Source organism: Perna viridis, chromosome 6 (assembly GCF_037379345.1).
Source record: "Perna viridis isolate PV_CMFRI_1.1 ecotype Kerala chromosome 6, ASM3737934v1, whole genome shotgun sequence".
NCBI classification, from domain to species: Eukaryota; Metazoa; Mollusca; class Bivalvia; order Mytilida; family Mytilidae; genus Perna; species Perna viridis.
In genome coordinates this window covers 29160036-29186514 of record NC_142450.1, presented here as the reverse complement: position 1 = coordinate 29186514, position 26479 = coordinate 29160036, and the positions used below count along the sequence as shown (strand labels likewise).

Sequence of the window (26479 nt, the reverse complement as noted above, 5' to 3'; positions counted from 1 at the left end):
CTTCGTTATCATAAGGCTTAGAAATAGATTATGGCAATTGTATTTTTAGAAACATAAGATAATGTGAGATCAAAGGTAAGATTTATCAAACTAAATTGAAAATACTGGCCCCGTATTCTAATATCTAAATACTATTTGCCTATTGTCGTACATTCTCAGGAATGTTAGTTTCTCTTCAATCTGGAGATAACTTTTCAATGTTGTAAAATTTTATTCACACATTTATCGCTTATTACTTACTGGTATTAAAATCTAAATCAATTTTATTTTTTTAAAACAGTTTTTTTTTTATTTTAAGGTTTCATCGTTACTTGATTTTGTAAATACCTATAAGTAGATATTTAGTATCCCAGTTATGTTATTCATATACCGCATTTACCCAGTGAACCATTAGGTTTAAAACAAGTCCTATTACCGGTTTAGTGTTAAAGCCATTATTGTGCGACAATCACATAAAAAAGTCAATTGATTTCTTAAACTGTGTAAGGAAAACCTTAATTTAATACTTACATTCTTCTGATTACCGCTATAACCTTGGTTCCCTTGATTACTCTTAATCAAATTTCATTTCATATTTTTGAGTTATTAGGGACAGTAATAGTCATCTGTTGTATTACTTTTTGTGCCCGGCCGCCAACAATGGCTTTTTTGTGCTTTTCAGTTTTGGTATAAACGATATTTTTTTTGTCATGCTGTTCTATTAAGTGTTCTCTTTGTTCGGTTTTTGTCTGTCTGTTTGTTTTTTTTTTTTTGTATTTCTACATAGTATTTATTTTTATTAACGAGAGTATAAACTACTTCATGAAGTTCTAATTTTCAGAAAATTTGTTGTTGCTGTACAATTTTGTCATTGCTTAAAACAAAGAGAAGCCTGAATCTGAAAGCAGCAAATGAATGGGGATAATTCTAAAGATGTTTTAAACCTGTTTTATTAAGCAGAAATAAAATTCATAATATTTTTGATGAGTAAAAACTCGTTGTATAAACGCTTATTTTACTTTTAAATTAATACTTTCTGAAAAATGGACATCATTGTACAATCGCCGTAATATATAGTGATTAATATTAGAACAGTTGTAAAGTAATCAGCTACAAACGACGGAAATATTTCAAGCTATTTCCGAGTTACAATTATTAATCTTTACAAAATAAAGTTGTTCTACCACACTAGTTATTGACAGAATACAATTGAAAATTAGCTAACATTCCTTTTTTAGGACAACTAAACACTTCATACATTTTGCTAGTACTCTCCCTGAAAAGTGATCCAGATTATTTGTGTTATTATATCGTTGTTATAAGCCTTATAATACATTTTGGAAATGTTCAATCCTTAATTTAGGTAAAGGTCGGTTTATCAAGCGGAACTGAAAATACTGGCCCCTTTATTATAATATCTTAATCTTATTTGTCAAATATCTGTACGTTTATTGTCGTTTATTCACAGGAATGTTAGTTTCTTTTCAATCAGGAAATTATTTTTCACGATTGTAAAAAATTAAGGTATCACCTTTACTTTAGTTTGTAAATGTATATAAACAGTTTTTTATTTTATCACAGTTTTGTTTTTTTCTACTTCATGGGGGGTTGTATTTGTAGGAAGTATTTATTTTTGTTACCGATAACATAAACAACTTCATTAAGTTTTAATTTTGGAAAATTGGTTGTTGCTGTCTATTCATAGTGTTCATTTTTAGGAATAAGTTATGTCTTCCAATTAAGCTTGAAATATTCATTGTTGTAAAATTTTGTTCTTTAAAAAAAACAAAACAAAGAGAAGCTTGATGCGGTAAGGGAATAAGGATTGTGCTACAATGTGTTCTTAGCCAGTTTTATTAAGCAGAAATAATATTCATAATATTTTTGATGAGTAAAAACGATTTGTATACAGGGTCAATCTACTTTCAAATTGATAATTTCTGGAACAATTTACATCATTGCATAATCGCTATAATATAGAGTAATAAACATTAGAACAGTTAAAAAGTAATCAGCTACAAACGACGGAAATATTTAGAGTTATTTCCAATCATTTATCCTTAGAAATAACGTTGTTCTACTACACTAGTTATTGACAGAAAACAATTGAAAATTAGCTAACATTCACCTTTTTAAAACAACTAAAAATCCAACATCTTGCCAGTACTCCCCCTTAATGCTCACACTGAATAATAGCTGATATTTGTTGCATGTTTTAATTATATTGGTAATAACAGTGATACAGAAGTTTTTTTTTATAAAGTCGTAACCAGTGTAATACATCTATCGAGACATTGAATTAAAAACCGTCATAAAATAAAACATAAACGTTATGTAAACTTATAGAGAAGTGGCTAAAATTTTGTGTTTCTTATTCCCCGTATATACAGTACATTGTATCCATGATAAGAAGTGAAACATTCAGAGAAAACAAAATCGTAATATGTTATATCACTGTAATAAATAATATAATTTAAATTGGTTATGGAAAATTATGTGTTGTATTAGGTAAAATATATCCCAGGTTTTGGATACAATATTTTATCAGTTGACAAAACATTCTACTATGATCTAATTTTACTATTATTTGCGGTATTTATTTGTGTCCCTTTGTTGTTGTTATGAGGCTTGCAAATATATTATGGAAATTTCCAATATTTAACTTAGATATGAAATATCCCGATAATAAAGATAGATTTATCAAACAATTTTGTAAATATTTGAGACTTAATATAATATATAAATCTCATTATTTTAATGAAAACTTCACACCTTTCAAAAAACATTTTTTGGATATGTTAAAATATAGAAGGTAAAAAAAAAGTCAGGAAAATAAGATTTTTTTTCAATTTGAAAATACGTACAATTTTGCGTAATTATGTATCCACAGTTAATACTAAATGAATTATGTCTTGAGATAAAAAAAAACAAAACAAAACAAACAAACAAAACAAAAACATATAGTACCACTGTTACCTGTAATTGTCTATAGATTAATTCTTAATGATCTGCATGATACTGACCAAGCGGTATGTTCAATTTGCCGTCTATGCTTAAGTTGAATAAGTTGATCAAGTCTTTGAAAACGAGTCCTTCTTTTTTGTATTTGTGGTTTTGTCCTGCTCTTAAATGTATTTGTAGATTGATTTTGCCCAGAGTAGGTCTGGTACTCATTTTGATTCAAGCAGTTCTTGTATTCGATCATTACACTACTTTCGTGTACACTAACACAATGGACAAGGCAACGTCGAAAATGAAATTTTAATTTTATATAGCCATGATATTTGATATGAGAATAATACATGGTAAAATCCATATCATATGTCATAGCATCCTGATATACCAATAACAGCCAGAGGATCTGTGGCCAGAGGGCTGAAATTGGTCGAGGGAGATACGGCTTGGATACGGATTTTGCTATGTATTACACGCTTTATCATATAGTTGAACAGGAAAGTATTAGTATGATGTATTTATCTATATAATTTTGTTATCTCTTGTTTTATTGTTGGTGACATAATCATCGCTTTGGAATGTGTTTCGATCAAGTAATTTTGACTTAAAATTTAATGTGATATATTTTCCAATTTAACCTAATCGGAAAATTCCCGAGAAATGTCGAGAATACTTACTTTATAGAATTCCGAGAAGGGGTGCGATAAAGACGTGCTATAATGATAGGTATGTGATTAAGGTTGTTACGTCACAATGCCTGATGCTGATGAAAGAGCAACTGCTTTATCATATATTCAAAACAGCTGCATTTAGTACCAAGTACATGATAAACATTTATACAGAGTAAAAAGACTTAACTTGATTACTTTATTTATTGTGTTACTTAATCACTAAAAGTACTGTTTTATTTACTTTTACAATAGGAAATATTTCGTGTATTATAAACCCTCTGCATCATCACCTACTTACATGTACATGAAACTCAAACTGTGTTTATTTTTGGGTTTTTTATTAGTGAAGTTTCTACATTGAATCCAACCCTTGTTAGCATGCATGCTTTTATGCAATTAGAGGTTTAGTAACCACCAGAAAATCGTGGACAAACGGTTACACAATTTAAACCATATACAATTTAAACATTACCGTGCAAACATTTATTGACGCCTAGTACTATAATATGGTAGTATCGCTGTCATACTAATAAGGACATTATCAACATGGAAATACGTACAACTTTTAACCCATCAAATACCTTTTCACTGCTGCAGTAGATTCGACAATGACATCAAAAGGTTATAAGTTCTGAATCCAACTCCGCGGAAATCAGACTGAAAAAAAGCTTTATGGATATACTATGAAATTGTATACAAATCATCAAACTACATAAGTAGTATACGCAGCAGTATAATACAAAAACATACAGTATAAAATTAGGCTATAAAAAAGGATGAATATTTCCAATTTACAAAAAAAAAAAAAATAATAATAAAATACAATATATTTCTCACAATAATTGAAATATTTGTTCAGCTTTATATTTCACAAGAAAGTAATTTGCCTATGTAAAGAATCGCCTGCACAGTATGCATTTTCTTCAATTCTTCAAGGTATCACAAAGATTCAGGATGGTTCATCAGCCAATATCGTCTTTCTGTCAAATAGTAATAACATACATTTATCGGTTTTCGTGGATAAATTAAATTTAAAATATCAAAATACATACAATATTATTCTTGATGACAATATCCGTTTTAGATATATATTTAACCAAGTGTTAGAATTCTCATCCATACTCCTTTTTATGTAATAAAAAACGTTTAATAACTTCCATCTCATCCATGTTTCAAATGATGCACCTTTATTATACTTATATGTTACAAGATAGTGGCAAGATACGCGGTCGGCAAAACACATATGTGTCTATTGTTTATGCGTATAAACTAGTGAATTGCACTGATCAATCGCGTGCTCCTTGAAAGAAATACTGACTCGCCACTTTCTTTACATTTGGGCATCAACTTTATTGATATATATGATGTATACATATCTTACTGATTTGCCTAAATCTCTTTTCTTTAGTTTTCCATTCGATTTCTTTTGTTAAAAATAACGAACAAAACAAACACGTTCCCATGCTAAAACATATATTGGTCACAATTTAAGGGATGGAGGACTGGTCGTATTCCTGGGGCACCTTTGCTTGGATCTGCACATGTTTCGTAACGATTTATTACTTATATTTGTATTAATATGTGTAAGATGTGGTCTTACATGAGCTTTATGAAGCTAAGCGTTATGTATAATGTAAATGTTACTGACAGCGCGTATATTTCATCACCATTAAACACATTGTCCGTAAGTAATTACGTTGCAGTCACCGTTTAATCATAATGGGAGATATTTTGAATGAGGCTGACTTAAAGTCGCAGATAGTCACCTTTAAGGTACCTTCGTGATATAACTCTTGCTTAACTTTAGAAAATGTGGTCACGGCAGAAATATGAAAGTGAAGTCTTAACTTTTTTCTTAACATATATGTTAAATTTGTACCATTATTTTTTTCAATGTTTCATATAACTTAATAAAATTGCAAATGTATAACAAATGTAACATGTTCAAACTTTTCCTATTTAAATTAAACATAAAAAAGAACAGAAATTTCGAAATGTAACATAAAAAAGAACAGAAATGTCGAAATGTAAGTGGTTATTCACAAATTACCCTTTTACCTTAAAGCACAAAAGACCAGTTAAACTACACGTACTTGCAAGAGGACATTTCATCGATTGAACAATCTCATTAAGAGGCAAGCTACTTTAGTAGGAGAGCCGGAATCGAAAGATGGCAAGAGTCAGGCTGATATCCCTATTAATGAATACAAAGACGATGAGGAGCATAACGACAAGACAAAGAAAATGTTGAAGAGAAGAAACTACCAGTTAACTAGAAAAGCTCACGAAGTTGTTGCGCAAAGTGGTGAAAAGGGGGAAATTGAAGATGATTTAGTTTTTGGCAATGTAATATAAATGATTGTAACGGAAACAGTTACTGATCACATAACAAGTATTAGTGTTTCATTTGGTTTTTGCACTTTAAGATAAAAATTACAAAAAAAGTTGTGTATGAAATTCACAAAATGGACTTCAGGTCATATTGCGCTATATTGACTAAATACAAAAGGGTTTTTGTCACATATGGAAAATAAATTAACAAGTATATAGAATAGGCGCAGATAGAAAATATGCTATACATACGGCGTGTAAGTTCAAAAGGGCTTCAAAATGTACAAACTTACAGATAATTTCAGTTTGTAAGAAAAGATGAATAGCGTCATCAGAACATTGGTTGAACCTGATACAAGAACCGGTAGACCCAATGCCTGGCGACATCAACACATCGTCTATCTTTTTATCGTTAATTTTAATTCATCTAAGTTATGCCTTGTGTGATTCATAAAAAGGATTACCAGACCAGATAAAACAGTAAAATTGAATCGATTGCAAGTGTGGAATCAACTGATTTTTTTAATTACAGAAGCACATTAAAGTTTAGACATGAGTCGAAGCAGGCTTTTATCTAAAAATAACCGCCAAAATGTTTAATTTCCAATTGGAAATGCTTTGTTTTTAATTTACGTAAGAAGTTGTAGTTGTTGTTATAAATACTCTCATAAAACTAAGGAAAACCTTGACAACTATGCATAAGAAGATAAAAAAAGTAATTTCATCCTTTTGAAAAGAATTTCTAAATGCAATATAATGTTAAAATGTCATAAAATGTACCCAGTAATATGAGTTTTAGAGTACAAAATTAATTTACAGTTAAGATTTGCTTCTATGTTGTGATGATGCACCTAAATAGCTCTCAAGTTACGCAGAAATAATAATCTAAAGCAGCATATCAGTGCAGGTATCGAATATATGACTAGTAATGTAGTCCATAAATCATTTGCTGTTACTTATCTATGTTTTTGGCTTAATACAGATAATATCACGACCAGGAGATTTTTTTAATAGTTGATTGTGACATCCAGACATATCCAGTCAGTCTTTTATCTTCATGCTACACTAAGAAAAAAAAACAGATTTCAATTCAACCTACAAGGCATATAAAAACAATAAAACATAATCGTCAGTTTAATGTGGTTAGAATGAAAGAAGCATTTAGTTAAATGATCAAATGTTCAATTACTTTTTAATGCGAACAATGTTGATTGCTTAAAAACTGTTTTGGGACATATTTTAGAAGTATTAAGGTTGTCTACAGTTACAGACAATAATATGCTCTTACTAATACGATTTTGTCTTCAATTTTATGTAATGGTTTAGAAATTTTGACAAAAGTTAAAAATACTCTTGTTCTGACCTGCGCAAGGACAAGGTTCGTTCAATTGCACATCATCAATTGCAATATCGCCCGTATACCCGTCTCCTGTTACAGCTTCAAATACGATCTAAAATGACAATAAGGATAAAAACATCTATAAAAACCTAAAAAAAATATTTTGCGCAAACTCACAAAAAGAATACCTCCACTTCAAATTAAGTTAAATAATATCCTGTAAGTTTAAGCATCTCCCTTTGGAGTCGCCCAACAGTGACCATATCTTTTTAAGCACATTTGCATTTAATGCAGGACCTTTATGTTAATAAGATATGATCAGAATCCTTTCAGCGGTAAATGGGTAGTTACCCTTATGAAGTTTTTAGAAGTAAAATACTCAAGATTATCTTCATTTGGAGTGTTTCGAACGAAACTATATTCTTTCATGCTCATCTACATTTAACGCATGGCCTTCATAAAAAGACCATCACGATCCTTAGAGCGGTTTAGGAGGAGTTGCGCTTACCAGGATACCTAAAGTGTCCCCGGCAGTAATTACATTCCTTGATGCACATCTACATACAATGCCCAAATTCCAATTAAATTTCCATAAAAATCCCTTGAGTGAGCGGTTTAGAAAGAGTTGTGCTTTCAAGAAATGCGGACAGACGAACGGACAGACAAACGGGGTGGTTCTTATATACTCAAAACATTATTTGCATGAGTTATAGTTTAAAGGCTCTAAGATTCTAGGGTTGATATAAATTCTTAATATAATTTAAGGCTTAAACTGTTTAATGAAACGATACAGATCATGACAGTTTTTATCCAGGCCCCGCGGTTGGCTTATAATGATCACTCTGTCCGTCCGTGCGTCCGTCAATTTGTTAAACACTCATGCCCGGGTTGAAGCTTTTTGAACTTTCCATGTGGGCTTTTGATATTTTGCCTTTGGGTAGGTGACCTAAACCGATGTGTCGCGTATCATAGATCGTGGCCTATGACCTTGAAGTTTGACCTTAAGGTGAAAGTCCTGTTTTTTGGTGACAAACTCCCGTCCGGAGTATATTTTAGATTCCATACTTCTTTCTCAAACAGGTAAATATTTGTATCGAATACGAGTGTTGCATTAAAACCTAAAAAATGGAGTTTGTAAGCTTTTAATAAATTCATTTCATATATATATGGCTGAATTGCCATTGCGGGGTCAGCACAGATTAATTCCATCTAAATGATTTCTAGTTATACATTTTGTACTTCATAATCTGTAGTTGTTTAGACTACCATAAACATTTCGCTTTGAGAACAGAAGGAAGCAAGAACAAAACCGAATAGAAATACAAGCAAAAACAAACACGTTGACTAAAAATACCACAATGATACACAAAATATCAAAAGTGATGCGCTGAAATACACGCAGAGGCATATGTTAACCATCTTTTGAGTATATAATTTGTTTTCCAAACTTTTCATACATGTACCATGTTTAAGATATTTGAAAATCATTGTAACTAATGTGTCGAACGGATTTTGTGGAAGAATAATCACGGGAACCAAGGCTATAGCGGTTATCAAAAGAATGTAATCCAGGGACAAAAACCAGACATGAAAAACAGACATACACAACAAAGAACATAAAGCAACTAAAATCATACATACAAAGTAACAAAAGCAAATGAGCAACTCGGACTCCACTAAAAACTGGGAGCATGGACCAGGTGCACCGGTAGGGTAAGCAACACCCGCCGAGTTGCTCATAAAAAGTCAAGTCAGGGGTAGACAAACGAGGAAAGGAAAACCATGACCCGTTGAATAAATCAGTTTTCATGGTGCAGATGGATACACCATAACGATCCACGAGTTTATGATGACGACCATAAGACTTCTTTAGTGATGACTTCGATCTTGTAGCAACATAATCCTGTTCCAGAAGCCTATTTGTTAGAGTTCTAGGGCGATACCAAAAAGTCTGCGTAGTTTCGGCAAGCTCTGGCATAACGTTTGAGTTGTGATATGTACACTCCATACGCAGGTGCCAAAGGGATGTTGCCACAGATGAAAGAAAAATTGACAATTTTGAATGAAAAGTCATCACGTTTGTCGTAAAGTTTGGTCAATAGTTTTCCTTTACCCTCGATTTCTAAGTGTAGGTCAAGATGTGAGGCCGACTTCACAGTGTCTGTAGTATCCTTTATCTCAAGTTCTTTTGGGTAGATGCGATGTATCAAACCCCCGAAATTAGGATTGTTTAAAGATAATACGTCATCTATATAGCGGAAACTGAGATTGAAGGATCTAGCCAAAAGATCTTCTTTCTTCCTGATAAAGATGCAAATAATAGTTTCCAAAAAAATGTATAGATATTGCCATACAATTTATTATCCAGTTATGTTTACATTTAAAGATGCATACGTTTGTTGCTGAGGAAGCTTTGAATGAAACACACTTTTTGTGCCAAGACTGTCCTTGATTTCCAGTTATTGTTGTCAGATTATCACCCAGCTGCTCTATTCCAGTAGTATTGTGTCCGGAATAAATGTTGAGGGAGCCAACGGTCACACCATTCATATGGTACCAAAACGACATACACTGTCCTTTATTAGGAGTGAAAGAGGGCGTCCACAATCTATACAGAAAAGATGTTTTCCCGTGGAACTATGAGTAACAACAATAAGAAATTACACACTAAAATATGTTTTGTGGTAATTTGACGTCAGGCGAACTTAAGGAACGATATTTATATCGGAAGCAGTCTCACGAATACCGAAAGATTTTAGTATTTGCTATGTTTTCTTGCAGACTGTTAATGTTTATCATTCTCTTTTTGAGAAAAATAGAAGGGGGCACTTTATATTTTCGGGTATTAAATATCATCTCCAAAGCGGAAATAAAAATATATAGATCTTATCCAAAATGCAAACGTTTCCTTTTCAACTTTAACGAATAAGGAAAAACTCTATATGTACAAGTAGTATTTGGGACCCATAATGCTGTTTGTAAATCTCTCGATCAAAGAAAGGTTAGTGTATTTTTAAGATTTTTTTTTCAAAAATATATACAAAATATATATATATATATATATATATATATAAATATATAAATATAAACAAATATTAATGTCGATACAGAAAGTATAAATAACACAGGAAAATTCAGGATTTTAATGATGCAATATAATGGATTTTATATAAAAGTTTATTACAGGAGGAATACTTATAAAAGAAACTAAAGTTTTTATTAAAAAAATTAAATGAAGTAGCTATACCTAGCCTTTTCTCCTGAATGCAACGCATTTGATGTTTCCAAATACATATAATGGCCATTTTGGGCATTAAAAGTGTGGTCAGCGTTCGGCCCTGTATTCAACGAATTAGTTCTTCCAGAATGTCGGATCCAGTCATGTGTCTCATTACTTTCTTGTTTATATCCACATATTGTTTCATTTTCGAAGTCACAGTTGACTGGAGAAGATATAACCGTTGCTGGAGTGGATACTGGTGCTGGTGTAGCTTTTAAAAAGAACATCAACAAATGTTAGACTTCTGTTGTTTGGATACATTTTTTGTACATCAAACATATTCGTATGCTAATTGCCATATTTATGTTGCATTTTCTAATATTAGTATTCGAAGTATTTAAAATGATATTTATTCGGACAGTCTTATACAGCTGAAAAATGATACCAATGATTTGTCTACTCAGTTTGTAAATTTAAAAGAAATACCAATAGTACCTCTATAAATTTAAACATGTTAATGTATCTCTTCATCTTAAAATCATGAGTAAGAGACTGACTTGTGTTTCGATGTGTTATACATAAATAAAAGTGTAATTGGAGTTTTGAACCATGAATTAATCACAGGTAGTTCATGAAAATGTAATTAACCTGTTGTTGAAGTTGATTGTAAAGTTGGTAAAGATGTTACAATAGGTGGCAAAGATGATGGACTTGCACTATCAGTTGTTACGAATGCTGAAGACCCCAGGACAGCTGTTGCCATCGTTGTTGTTGTTGGTGTATCGGGGATCGTTTGTACGCATGGACATGCATCCATTATATTAACGTCGTCAATAGCAACATCTCCTGTGTAACCATCTCCTGCTAGTGCCTCAAACATTATCTTGATGACAAACACAGGAAATTTAACTTTCGTTGTATATTAATGATTTTCTTTTAATTTGAAAGAATATAAGTAAACTAACGTGTCGTCTACGTTTTAAGCATCAGAGGTATAGTGTTCACATTCCAATTCCGCATTTTTTTTTATTAGTGTGAACACGATGTTGTATACATGTAATGAAGTCCAAATTTACCATACGGATATCCAAACTAGCGTGAAAAATTGATCTTGTTACAATTTGATAAAGAACCATGGGGTATTGTTACTTGAATTGAGGTCTGAAAGGACATATTTGTAATTTAACAAATAAAGCATTCTTTTAAAACAAAAGTAAGGGATGACGCAACAATTTGTATGTGTATTTTGAAGTGAATGGGGTCGTTATGCTAATGCCTATTTTAGTCAATGTCAAGAAAATGATGTAGCATGTTACATTATATGCAGATAGTTATAAATCCAACAAGAATGTGAAAGTATTTTTACACTTAAGAAAGTAGACCTAGGCTAAGGAACAAATTTCTTGAAATCAATGATACGTTTATTTCAAATCTAAGTTTACCAAAGGCTATCAAACGTTCATTTTAAACAGAATAAAATCGGTCTAAATTACTTTGATGCTTACATGAAGGCTGCTGTAAAATGCTGTATACAAACGTTCAAATGATTTGTAAGAAATTTGTCCCTTTTCCTAGGTAAATTATTCGTTGTTAATATATCACAGACGAATTGCAGTTTTTGGTTAACGGACTTACTCGAACGTTCTGTGATGTTTTAAGTGGAATTACTCCTTCATGCCATGTATTGTTGCGATTACCAGATAATGACCACGCGGGTTGGCTGAGGGTTGAGTTATCTTCCATATAAACAGTAAGAGTGCCTATACCTACACCATACATATTATACCAGAATGATAGGCAGTGTCCGTCAGACGAGGTAAATGTTGGTGACCAAAGCCTGTAAAACGGAATGTACGGTTTTTGGTTTGTCAATGTTTATTTATGGGTTTTTAACCCGTTTTAAGATAATTTATAAATAACACCATTCAATAGGGATAATAAAGTAAGAGCTCACAAATTATTACTATGGTTAATCGCAAATTTTGTTTGGGTTCAAACGAGTAAAAGAGTGACAAGAACTTATATTAGTGGAACGGATGGACGTGAAACGGGTTTTCTAAAGTGCTAAAGATATGTGAAGCATGAACTAATTAGCGCGTGGGATCGCAACCAACATTTATTTATGTATATATATTTTTTTTTAAAAATACGCCCATTTATGTGCATTTTAAGAATCAATCCACATTATTTCACGCTAAGTTTTAGTCAGTAAACTTTGTTTTTCAACGAATATGATTTACGATGTAATTCAAATAGGTCAATGCATATATATATAGTCACATATATATATATATATATTCATTGAATCCATGAAAGTCAGACATTTGTTAAGTACCATCATGATAATTACAATATTTCCTCTATATTATCCTTGTTGCATCTGTCAATAAAATGTTAATTACAAATTCTCCGTGAAAGTAATATTACGCAGGGTGAAAAATGTATATTGCGGATTGATATTGATGAAAACAGACTATACCTTGCATTATCTCCTTTTCGGAGAGCAAGCGAGGTCTCAAGATACATGTAATATCCGGACGATGAAGTGTGGTCAGCTGATGGTCCGGTATTTAGCGATGATGTCCTACCGCTATGCCAGGACCAATCAAGTTTGTCATGAATATCTTGTTGATATCCACATATGTCTTTATCATCAAAGTCACAATTTATCACTGATTTTACTCTGGCTGCACTACTTGAACAATTCCCATTAGGAACAACTGTATTAAATTAATTTAAATATCAGTTTATGTTTGTTTTTTTTTTAATTTGATTAGTACTGTTTTTATTATTATTACTTGGATTGCTTTTTCCATAGTTTATTTTGGTGGGAATGATATCTTATTTGCCTTTTAAATGTGTCAAATGTTTTAGTTATATATTTTCTTTCCTTTTCGTGTATCTGAAATTAATAGTCAGTTCCTATATATTTAAAGAATATAGTACTTACATCCAATGGGTGGTTTACATTTTTGTTGAATGTAACCGATTTAAAAGTAACTATATGTTTGCAATAGCGAATCTACATTATTACAAGCTTTATTGATTTTCGTTTCTGTATACTGTACAATGATAAAGCTCTTTCATATATCAAACTAACGTAAGTTGGATTCTTACAATTACCATTTATTTGAGGTAGAGTGGTAGTGATAAATCCAGGTAAAACCGCAGTTACCGATTCGGATTTGGTGTTACACAGATTTCCCGAGCAACATCTATTTACGGGATCTGCTCTCTTACCGAATATTGACTGAATGTTTGAGTTACACATCTGAATGTTGATATTAAAAATTGATAATAAATAATGATGTTGCGTGTCTTTTTTTCTTTATTCTATCATATCGATTTGTGTAAATGAAGTTGAACGATTCGATAAGTAATCATATTTAAACAAAAATTTACATGATACATTGTCTTACCACAGTCAAATTAAATCTCATAACAAAAGTTCAGACATAATCTGGTTACATGTGTATTCACAATGTCACAATAAATGTTTATTTTGTCACCGTTATATTCGGCTTCCTTGCATAGGTCGCCTAAACTGGATAAAATAAGATTCTTATTGGCGCTTTTCCGTGTTTTTATTATGATGGTTGTGCGACTTTCGATCACCTTACAGATAATGTATTATTTCATAAATTGGTTATCATTTTTTTTTCTGCTTGAGGCCGGTTGCTTAAAGTATTTTATAGCTTTTCTGCATAGGTTGGTGAATATTAGTGCATATGTTTATTTTTTTAATTACACTACACGAACCTCCAACAAATGTGTGTAAAAAATTGCTGACACATGAATTTGATCACCATATAGAAGTTCCAATAAATACTTAGTGAGGCTTTAAACGGACATTACTGTATAAGACAGATTGTTGAAGTGTTTTATTTAACAATTAAGCACAATGAATTTGATATTTCATCAATTCAGTTAAAATTGCAATGAATTTACAGTCCATATGCTTGATGTGTATAAAATGTATGTCTATTAGAGGTTGTTTTTAATTGGATTTTTTCTACATAAAGACTTTTTTCCAGAATTTTCTGCATTTCTTACTTAAGATTTTAAGGATTGACCTGAGGATGAAAGAAACGTTGATGCAATTAGTTACTTCACTAAAAAGTCAATGAAAGTTGAAAAATGAAGTTTGATTCAATGAATAGAACAAATAAAATGTACATCTAATCCTTCTCATTTTTTAAAACTTTACTGGTCTGAATGTTCTTAACATGTTATGACACCATTACACAAGTAAGTTGCCAGACAAATAGAAAGGACAGTTCAGAGTTCAGAGGCCCCGTGCAGGTCCGGGTGTCAAAAGAATAGTCCTGCAGCAGCGCTAATCTTGTCGTAAATGGCGACTACATAGTGCTCAGAACCCTAGCCGTGGCCTAGGGAGCTCTGCCCAAAGAGCAACTTGGTTGTGTGCCCCAGGTGGTGGAATGGGGTATCCCTGGCGTGTTACATGCTGGTGTTGTCAGGCTATAATACGAAAAACCTGACCGCAAGCCATAGTGGTGCACCGTGCTGGGAAAGATGCCCCGTTCCTCGCACGTTAAACCCTGCTGTGGTATTCGATAGGATTAGAAACCTTTGCGGGAGGCTAATTTGCCGGACCCTACCCGCCTCTCCTTATTTCCAGTGGCAATCAAAATTTGTCGATTCCATTATCTTTGTGTCCCATCCCATTTTTCATCATCATCATTTCATGTTGATTTTATCATCCACTTCATATTCATCGCCTGAATATAGCTGAAATAGTGCTTCTGGGGCGTTAAACCCCAACAATCAATCAATCAATCAATCAGAGTTCAGGAATATTATGTCAATTGGGAGGGAAACATTTGGGGAGAATAAAAAATCGTGCTTTACCTGTTTAATTCTATAATTTTGTCTGAAATGGACATAAAGTACATTTGTAACGCAGCTGCAATACTGTGTTTTCAAACGTACGCAAATTAGTAGAATTCGCTGTACATGTATGTTGTTTTTTTCGTGATCGATTTTACATGCCGACCAAAAACATTCGAAGACCATGATCATTATATATATTATTGTCTTACATTTTTGGCCATGCAACCAGTCTGAAAGTATTTTTCCGTATTCCTGTATTCCTCTTTAATAAAACAAAGCTGAAGAAAAGCAACCGATACATTTGTAATAAGATTGATATTTTTTTAAAATCTACTATTGTACACGCTATTGCTTGAAATAAATCTTGCTTCCACGTCCAGAAAAAATATATATGTTTTCCAATTCTTCTTTTTAAAGCTAAGGTCTAATTAATGGTAATATTACTTTGTACAATTATCATTTTATAGATGAGTGAGTTTAATTCCAAATAAATATCAAACTATTTACATGTATGCAAATCAGTTAAACATTTCCAATTAAAAAGAACCTACTTCCTCGTCTTTACAGAAAGCTATTCTATGGCACTCTTCGTTGTCCAGTGTTCCAGTGCAGTGATAGCATACGTTAACTTTACTGTTAGTGTCTAAAAGAAGCAATTCATATGTAATGTAAAAAGAAACTTTAATATATGATATTCATTCTTCTGTGAAAAAAATGACAGCCCAGTGCAGGTCCGGGTGCCAAAAGAATAGGCCTGCAGCAGCGCTAAGCTCGTCGTAAAAGGCGACTAAATAATGCTCCGAAACCTAGCAGGGGACTAGGGCGCTCTGCCCACAGAGCAACTGGGATGTGTGCCACAGGTGGTGGAATGCGGTATCCCTGGCGTGTCACATGCTGGGGTTGTCAGGCTATGATACGGAAAACCTGACCGCAAACCATAGTGGTGCACCGTGTTGGGAAAGATGCTACGTTCCTTGTACGTTAAAGAACCCTGCTGTGGTATTCGATAGGATTAGAAACCTTTGCGCTCCGCCACAGGAGGCAAAATTGCCCGACCCTACCCATCTCTCCCTTTTTTTTGTGCTAATCAAAATTTGTTGATCCTATTGTCCTTATGTCCCATCCCTTTTTTCATTTCATCGTCATCATATCATGTTAATTTTATCATCCCTTTCATGTTCATTGCCTGAATATAACTGAAATATTGCTGCTCGGGCGTTAAACCCCAACAATCAATCAATCAATAAATATGACAAAGTTACCTTTGCAAATTATAAAGTTTTTGACAAAAAAGTATATCTGTACACAGTGTGACATCATGTCAAAACAAATTTGTCAAAAACTACCTGTAAACACACAAAAGACATTGTAAGCAGTCATACAGGCCAACGGTTTATAGACCCTACATGTACTAACAGCAACAGTAGTATCAACTTTTCCTTACGATCATAAATCGATGTAAGAATTTATCTTGTGGTATGTGTGTCAAGTGTTTGAAATATTTTGTGTTTTTAGATATATACAGATTAGTGAAAGAAAATATTATCTACATACATGTACATGTAGTACTTATATAATTTCCATTCAACGTTAATTTAGTCATACCTATTTCACCACAACCTTCTGAGTTACATAGGTCACTTGAACAACAGGTATGACAAGTGACGGTGTCGTTGTCAATGGGATCTGAACACTTCTAAAACAAATTAAAGGGTATCAGTATCTGATGTGTACACCAGGTATTCTGGTTAGATATTTAATGGAAAGTTTCCTGTGGATGTTTTTTCCTATATACATGATAACACAATAATAATTCAATATAAATGTAGAATGATTCTTGTCATTTCTTATTTAGTTTTTCTTCAGTTGCTTGTATAATCATGTGATCTATGACCAGATAGTTGTCGATTTCAATTCACTAAAGCCCCTATTCATATTGACACTAACACAGCAAGCAGTAAATTTTGCATTTTACTCGTCACATCAGAAATGTATTGTTTATTGTACTTTTTGCATTGTTTTTGTACGATTTGTTCCGGACGTTTACTTGGTGTTCCCAGCGTACTCATTTTCTTCAAACCAAAACCTACCCGTTACCTTTAACTGATGAAACACTATACCTGTGAACTCATACATCCTAAACTGTAAGTTACGTCACCAAAGTCGTCAACGTTTTGTTCCATTCCACATGTCTGAAAATAAGAAAAAAATCGTTTTAGATATTGTTTTATCTTCTTATATCATTTTTAAATGGAACATATAATAAATTAAACAGTCGAGTAAATCCATTACTATGTAACAACCTCTAGTTACAGAAATGCTACACTTATTTTACATTCAAACTCACGTCCAAATCTATAAGAAGTTCTATAAGATCTTATATGAGCACACTGTGTCTCACCTAAACAGACTTGTTACGGTTTACCGATTATTTACACAAAGGTATAATTCCCTAAGCTTACTTGATCTACTGTGTATACAGGAGTAAAACAATTCTATAAGGGAAAATCTTTTAGGTTTCATGTACGTATTAATCAGTTTTGTTCTATATACACTATATTGTTCTTGTCAATACAAAACCTGAAGAATATCTAGAACTAATGAAACACACGGCTCTGTAGAAACCTACGTCATTTGTACTGCAGCGTTCGACATGTTCACAAAAACGTGGATGTGTTATGTCAGGACAGTTAAGACAAACAAGAGCGCTGCCTGAAATAAAAATTCAAACAAAGCAATTAAGAATTAAAAAAAAATATATAAGTAATATATTTATATACATATAGTTTCAATAGAGGCATGAGAAAACATAATTGTACGAAATTTATATGATAATTTTTTTTTTCATATTTGTGTTGTACTGGAAGCAATTAATGTTATCAAAATCTGTTGTTTGGGATTCTGTCTACGTAAGTTTTGATTCTTGTATCATTGTTAGCCTAAAACAATTTGTAGGAAAAGACAAATATATTTTTGACGAACAACAGAAGGTCCCTTCTCTAATTGTATTGGGGGCTTTACTCTTCTGCTAAGAAAACTATTTTGATTTTACGTTATAACCATAGCTCGTGAATGCAGATATCGCAAATAGCACTCATGAAATAAGTTATTAAGGACAAAGCACATATTTTTATTTAATATTAGGACTCACCAAGAGCAATGGAGAGAAACAACAAGTGAAGGCTTTCTGAAAAGTAGATGTATTGATATAGTAATCAAGGGAACCAAGGTTATAGCGGTAATCGAAAGAATGTAATCCAGGGACAAAGACCAGACATGGAAAACAGACATACACAACAACGTTATTATTATTACAACAATATTATGCATGCCGTGACTGCCTTTTTGAAGAACCAAAAATATGCGAAAGTGATTCTTGTAAGCACGTTTTGGTCCAACAATGCTATTCACTAGCCTTACAGTCAATTTTGTCTGTAATGCTTATGTACATTTATATATCTATGCCAAGTTTGAAATGTTTCACCTGTATCTTTACATTAGTTCATATGGTCATTGACTCATGTTAATGGTTGGAGAAATCAAAGGAACCAAGATTCTAGCGGAAATCAAAAGGACCAATATGAGTTTTTAATGTAATGCGTATTGCACTCTGTCTTAAAATCTTGACAATGCTATTATTATACTTACCTGTGATAAATCCTCTCATTAAAGATGTATGTTATATATTGATAGTACAAAGAAATTGATTATTATGATGACAACACAAAACATGGCGTGACCTGTTCGCTTTTTAAACAAAGGACGTCTTTATATAGCGAAAAAAAAACCTGCTCGCACTTGCGCATTCATTGCAATTATTGATTGTAATCGTTTACTAATGATGAAAGCAACAAAGTCAATGATACTTCTCGAGAAACACCTCTTTTCTATTACTATTTTATACATAAGAAAACATAGAAATATCAAAGTGTTCGACATACTAGTTGTATTTATGACGTATGTAAAATGACTGTTTCAGCCACATCGATTCAGCAAAGCATTAAAAGATTGATTGATTGATTTTTTTGGGTTGGTTTAACACCCGCACAGCAATAGTTCAGATATATCCAGACGATGAACATGTAATAGATGATAAAAAAAACATGAAATGATGATGAAATGAAACCTCCTGTGACGGAGCCCAATGGTTCCTACTCTGATAGAGTACCACAGAAGGGTTCTTAAACGTGCGACGAACGTGGCATTCTCCCAACACGTGGCACCAATCTAGTTTGCGGTCCGATTTTCTTTATTGTGGCCCGACGACCCCAGCATGTAACAAGACAGGGGTACTCTATTGCACCATCTGGGGCACAAAACCCAGTTGCTCTCTCGGCAGAGCGCCCTAGTACCCGGCAAGGGTTCTGAGCACTATTTAGTCGCCTTTTAGACAAGCTTAAGCTGCTGCGGGCCTTTTCTTTTGACAACCGAACGGGACTGAATTAAATGACATGATCACGCTAGCAAGTCAACACTGAAATGCCATTCAAAAAGAAAAAAATGTGTTTCAGAGGACCGTGATTTACTAAAATAGACTAACCATAGCAATAAATAGCGACAATTCCGTCTTGATCGAATGACCTTTATCTACGTCATATTATGTGACGTAATGACAAGATTCTGTTTGTACGTTTATTTTTAAGTTTTAATGCTGGGCTTTATGCTTTTTAACATGGGTAGGCACTATGTTCGTCACCGAGCGCGAGTGAAGTGTCAAGATTTGAAAAATATAGTACTTGTCGTCTAGGAATAATTTCTTTTCTAACATGACAAAAAAGTCATTATAGTCAGTGACGCACTCCAACGAAAACGAAATGTTCCGTCCTTCCAATTACCTTTTCATATTTCTTTTATAATACCGTACAATTATGTTAACTGTAAATTGCATTTACAAAGAGTAATCAAGGGAACAAAGGTTATAGCAGTAATCAAAAGAATGTAACCCAGGGACAATAACCAGGCATGGAAAACAGACCTACACAACAAAGAACATAAAGTAAAGAAAGTTATATATACAAAATAACAAAAGCAAATGAGCAACTTGGACTCCACAGACGACATGTACTATACATCCTAAACGGCACTATATATATTTGTCAAATCTTGACACTTTACTCGCGCTCGGTGACAAACATAGTGCCTACCCATGCTAAAAAGCATAAAGCCCGGCATCAAGGAATTATTTCTAAAAAAAAAAAGATCAAAGAACACACGTATAAAAATACAATTATTTTTAAATTATAATTTGCTAACATGATACTCTTTATATAATACCCATTGCAATACAAATTTACTCACCGATCATTGTAATTGTGTGTACACTTATGGAACGGATGTCCTACTTAACGACTTATTATAGGATCAAGAAAAGTAATACACATCATGCCTTATCAAGATTGTAGTGAATATCGTATGAATTCACACAATAAGAATTCACAACTTTAGTAAATTACATAAGATAGTCTCAAGATCTATCATTGAACATTCTTCATGCAATTAAAGATACTTGGGCATTTTGAAAAAAATATCCATTCGTTACATATCATTGTGACTTATTTCTATTGCAAATAATTCATATGAATTGCACTGTAAAAATCACAGTATACTTAATACACATTGTGATATACACGTAATAATTCAGTCTTGAGCTACAAATCACAAACACTTAACAGTTTCATCAATTTAAACATAGTCCAACTAGTTCTATGCGAGTGTAAACTTGTCGATATATTTATTTGAATAAATAAATAATAACAATGTCTTTAAATAGGTATTTCTAAACATCCAGACTGAGGCAAAAAGAGTAGTTTAATTAAAAATATTTAAATAAAAAACAACAGGAGTATTTACACAATGATTTCTGTCTTTTTTATATCCCCATGTGCTTTAACTTAGCAAAGGGGCGGCACATTTAAACAAATTAGATTGCAAGGTCTTTATTGTAGTCTTATAAGCATAAAAATAAAGATATTCATTAAATTAAACCTTTTCAAAAAGACCATAATTAGTATCGTCATGGTGTGTATTTGCCAACAAAATGTCAAATTAATCATTGACGCCTAATACTTCCTCCTTCTTATAAATAAATTACATTTTCGTCGAATGTCGTAGGGGGTTCCAAGTAACACATATTTTTAAAATCTTAATAAAAACCTTATATACCTGACAAATTGTGAGTGTTAATTATTTTGTTGTAGTTGTGAGCTCGTGAGTAACAGGGTCGAAAATGGGAGAACTGATGACGTGAGATTTATAATATATTTATCAATACGTTATGATAAGTTTTGTATACCAAAGTTATATTTTTCATTTTTATTTTGTTATTCATTTTAATGCTTTTCACCTATATGCATTGCTTTAAGATTTCGTCCTTTTGTCTTGTAGATTGCCGAATACAGATGACTGGGGTTGTTTTGAATGGATTTGTTGTATTTTTCTTGGCCTCATTCTTCTTCCATTCGTATTGATGTTGTGCGTAAGTACAAAATTTATTATTTAAATTAGAGGATTTTCATCTTGTAAAGAACAATAATGTTTTACTGGAAGATGTTTGATTTCCAGAAGTTATATACATTTAATGAGGGAATATATTATGTTGTATCCGGAATAATTGTATGGCTCAACAATATACCTTTAAATAGTGATTTTTTTTTTAAATTTGATATAAATTTACCAATTTGATTCTTTTATTCAAGTCATTATATTGTATTAGTTACAGAATATGAATTTGATTTCTTATCCATATTCAGTACAGTTGTACGTTTGCATTTATCAGCAAAATAACTCAAATATTAGTGGCATACTGTTTTGATGTTTTCTCTGTTTGTTGTTGTTTGTTGTCTTGTTCTTTTAGTTTGTAAATTATTTTATTTTATCATTTTGATATATTTTTTTAATATTCTAAGTGTTAGATGAACATATGCTTTGGTATTTATTTGGTTCTCAAATGTCTTCTGTTCCGGTTGATCGTATAGTTGACTTTTATAAGATAAAAGATAAAAGAATCCTCCTTCTAACGTTATCACAACAATCTCGCATTATAATGCATTTTGATGTATGCTGTGTTTTTAATTGTCCTTTAATAGTTCTTTTTAATTGCTATTTTCGCTTTTTGTTTTAAAAACATCATCTGTTGGATTCAAGTCCTTTGTAAAGTCAACCAATTTAAACATTTTTTCTTTTTCGTTTTAGTATTTTAATGAGGGAATTTTAAGTTATTAAAACAAAAACTTCAGAATTATAAAATTACAGTTAAATTTCAAAATGATTAAGTACTAGTTCACCAGTGAAACATCCAGAGTTGTATTATGGAACGGAAGATTGAACATTTGTTTTTTGAACTTGATGCTTAAATAATCTAGGGGAATTAAAACACAGCAATTGTGTCATTTACATTTTTCTTCTAGTACGAGAAAAAACTGCAATGGGAAGCACTAACATTTAACTCTGATTTCGCCAAGTTGAACATAGTTTTACGAAGCTTATTAAATTCATTGTCGTAGCAATCAAAGACAATATCTTGACCATAACATTAAAACTGAGACTTGCTGTTTTTAGAATGAGTCACTGAATTATCCCTTTTCGTAAGACACTAGTAAATAAAATGATTTTTTTCAGATTCTCATGTGTTGTTTGTCGATGTGTACAGACAACGCAGTTGGTTCTAGTTAGTAAAGTGTACCATTAACAAATGTAAGTATTAATTTTATTTTAACATACACACTTTAGTATATGTTTATCAACACTTTTGCAGTGTTGCATATTTCCATAAAAAAAGAGATTTATTGAATGTTATATTTATTCTGATTGTAATTTAGTTTAAAAGCCGTTAAAAACAAATAAATGAACAAAACCGGTGAATAAATCAATTATTATGAAATGAAGACCCGACCACATCATACACAACACTTAATGTAATTTTACACTTTTAGTTACTTTATATTCTTTATTGTGTATGTCTGTTTTCCATGTCTGGTTTTTGTCCCTGGATTACATTCTTTTGATTACCGCTATAACCTTGGTTCCCTTGATTACTTTTTCTAACAGATGCGTTTTGTTTTAATTTCAGATAACTATCAGCTGTGATATGTTACTTCATCTGTGATCGAATTAAATTTTACTTGTCATAACATTCCTGCCAAGTGAACCTTTAAGTCTATAATATTTGTTTTTAAATCCTCCTTACTATATTATGAAGCCGTTCATTAACTGTAACGCATTGACATGATACACATTTTGTTCGTATTAGTTATTCAGTATGTGTTTGCTTGTATCATTTTTATAATTAATAATTTTAGAACAAAACTGTTTGCAAAATTGTGTTTGGTAAGCACAGAATTAGAATTTAAAAAATCGTCAAATCAGCTTATTTGTGTTAATTAAAAACACAACAATTTTGACCTTTATCATAAATCCGTCGCAAGATGCACTAAAATTATCACCATATTGACCAAATTTACATAGATGTCAGCCTTGTTTCCCATTTGTTTTAATTCAGATATGATGCCTTAACGAGACAATACACTGTATTTACAGGCAGATAAATGTTATATGGTAGACCAATAAAACGATCTAAACTGATGAACTTCCTTTTAACTTTTATAATTATACTACTATTCGTTATAAACAGCTGTTAGTTCTGTGAAACATATCGATTTTAAAACCCTTCCGCTTCAGGGCATTTGATAAATAAATTAAATTTAGAACTTTATCACTTTTTCAAATGATGGCATCCTATAATATTTGGTTAGATCGATGAGATTTTGTTTAAATGGTTTGTTAACATGCACATGACATTTATTCCCACAATGATATATACTTTGCAATGAATCACATACGATGTTATATTTCATAACGTGGGTTGTGTATTAAAATATGCCATTTGTTTTATTTTATTTTAGTATATGTTCCCATCAGACAAGTATACACTTCTATCCGGTATTCCGTAAGGCAAAATAACTTTAAATCCCTGTAGTCCCAAAATGACACATAACCGTGAATGTGGCTACATTAAAATTGCTGTCAGTATCCTTTTTTCAATTATTAGTAAAGTTTTTTTCCCTACATATTTACTTTTAACTGGTGTAATTTGACGTCTAATTTTTAAACACATAAAATATAACAGTCATAAATCTATACCTATTCATCTTTATTTTTGTATCAGAATATTTCATTTCTTGCGATATGGTTTAATCTTCAAATGTGCATAACGGTTTCTATGAAACAAATATTGTATGCGTTGCCAACTGTGAACTGTTATTAAACTCCTTTATCTATGAAGTCTATAGAGTCTATGGATTCGCGGCAATATGTTATTTTGAAACCGGAACAGAAAATACTATGATTTTTACCAAAGGATCTTAATCTTTCTATGTATTTAGTTCTCATGTTGCTGGTAAAAAGTCACTCATCAAAATAAGTATTACTCCTACTGCAATTTGGAAAATGCATATAAATTGGTATTTTGTGTATAAAGCAGAAGGCAGTCACAAATCAAAAGGTCAAATAATCATGTCTCTTCCGATTAAATTATTTCGGACGTGTGTCATTAGGTTAGTATTATATAATAATAAATGTAAAATATTCTAGCACTTTGTAGATTGGCCTGCTGTAGTAATTAAACATTTTGTACTTATGACCTTTGCAAAATAAAAATTATTTAACCTATTTTTGCATAAAACAAATCTTACATTTATAGTATGATATAAAGAGACTAACTTAGTGGCTGAGTGACTGACAATAAATGGTCAAACTCTCGTGTGGTAAGCGAACTTGAAAGTGCTTTTCAACGAGAAGAGTGCCTGATTTAAATGGTCAAATCTTGGTGCTTGTTAACAGGATGAGTGACTGGCTTTGAAAGGTCGAAATCTTGGTGCTTGTTAACAAGATGTGTGACTGACTATGAAAGGTCAAAATCTTGGTGCTTGTTAACAAGATGAGTGACTGACTTTGAAAGGTCGAAATCTTGGTGCCTGTTAACGATGTAAGTGGCATACTTTGAAAAGTCGAAATATTGGCGCTTGTTACAACATCAATCTTTCAACATAATTATTATACGTGTCGAACACTTCTCCTAAAATTACTGGATTAATCATCAACAGAAATCAAAAGAGACAAATTAAGTCTTTAATTTAAAGTGTTTGTGTGTGTGTGTGTGTTTAGATCAAAATGTGATTATTTAATATAAAAATAAAACCACGAACCGTTTGGCAAATATTAAGAACGTAAAAAAACAAGTGTGAAACAAACAATGTTCTACATTATAGGAGCTGTACGCAGAACAGATTGACAGTTACTGCATCAGACATTGCCACCGATAAGATTGTTAAGAACTGGTTTTTATATGCAGCTGCTCGAAAGGGTGGGCGAAAGAAAAGTGTTGAAAAGAAAAGAATCAGAAAGTGAGGGAAACACATTGATTCGATTTACAAATCAACCATTGTGAATTCTAGGAATTTGGACGGATAAATTGTACATCATTTAGTTGCTACATGATACTTTGTACATTTATGAAGAACCTGTTGTTTTTTTAATTATATATATTTTTCATTTATTGCAACTTTTTTTTAATTATTCCTATTGCAAAAAAGTATGACAAAAATGATTCAATATTCATATTGTCTAACCAAATTCGAATCTGTTGAATGGCTGCCCTCAATCATGTGCATTTTAAAATATATAAATTTCAACAGAGTTTTTGTTGATTAAAATTTTCACAAATGATAATAAAAGATAGAAAACAGAATGTCCTTGTTTTAAGTTATTGACTTTTCATTTATTGAAATATCTTCTAGGTTATGTCACTTTGGGTGTTTATTCGTTGGCAAGTTGATGGAATATGGGAAAAAGATGTTGGCCAGTTGTTGGCGATGTGTCATGCATGTTGGTTGATAGACGTTGGGCCAACGTCGCGCCAACCGTTGGGGTTGACGTTGGCCCGATGAGCACAATGTCATTTGGCCAACATCATTTGCCATCGTCGGCCCAACGAGGATGCCAACATAATGCCAACGTTGGCCCAACATCTGTTTGCTCTCTTGGTATGAATTTACTTTAAATTTCACAAACAGTAGGAGAAAACATGAAAAGTTTCGTGAATTGTAACTGTTTCTGAATAATTAATAGACAAAGGAA

At 32.1% G+C, this 26479-nt stretch overlaps 1 protein-coding gene and 1 long non-coding RNA gene across 4 annotated transcripts; one reads left to right on the top strand and one right to left on the bottom strand.

Annotated features, from left to right (window-relative positions):
- Positions 1–6929: 6929 nt before the first annotated feature.
- Positions 6930–20741, bottom strand: LOC148614444 (MAM and LDL-receptor class A domain-containing protein 1-like). Of its 3 annotated transcripts, none has more exons than XM_088588524.1 (15): positions 20645–20741; positions 18498–18533; positions 17976–18058; positions 17467–17538; positions 16952–17042; positions 15898–15989; positions 15556–15624; positions 13619–13766; positions 12975–13215; positions 12131–12332; positions 11144–11378; positions 10523–10766; positions 9670–9883; positions 7300–7387; positions 6930–7001 (listed from the first exon to the last, which is right to left on the bottom strand). In XM_088588524.1, exons 1-15 carry the CDS (start codon positions 20649–20651, stop codon positions 6997–6999), a joined length of 1827 nt encoding a protein of 608 aa, XP_088444650.1. In that variant the 5' UTR covers positions 20652–20741; the 3' UTR covers positions 6930–6996. The 3 variants fall into 3 exon arrangements, with proteins under 3 accessions (XP_088444650.1, XP_088444651.1, XP_088444653.1); XM_088588525.1 differs by having other exon boundaries at positions 6930–6996; XM_088588527.1 differs by having other exon boundaries at positions 16952–17039.
- A 779-nt stretch (positions 20742–21520) lies between these two features.
- On the top strand, positions 21521–26104 carry LOC148614443 (uncharacterized). The gene is made up of 5 exons (XR_015923652.1): positions 21521–21589; positions 21731–21821; positions 22964–23038; positions 23415–25328; positions 25612–26104. It is a non-coding gene; the product is annotated as an uncharacterized LOC148614443 (long non-coding RNA).
- The last annotated feature ends 375 nt before the right edge of the window (positions 26105–26479 follow it).

Coding starts and splice junctions, on each gene's coding strand:
- LOC148614444 (XM_088588524.1), bottom strand. Junction 15,990..16,951: donor AGAAGGTTGTGGTGAAATAG/GTATGACTAAAT, acceptor TGCTTCTTTTAG/ACACTAACAGTAAAGTTAAC. Junction 13,216..13,618: donor CACTCTACCTCAAATAAATG/GTAATTGTAAGA, acceptor AATTTAATACAG/TTGTTCCTAATGGGAATTGT.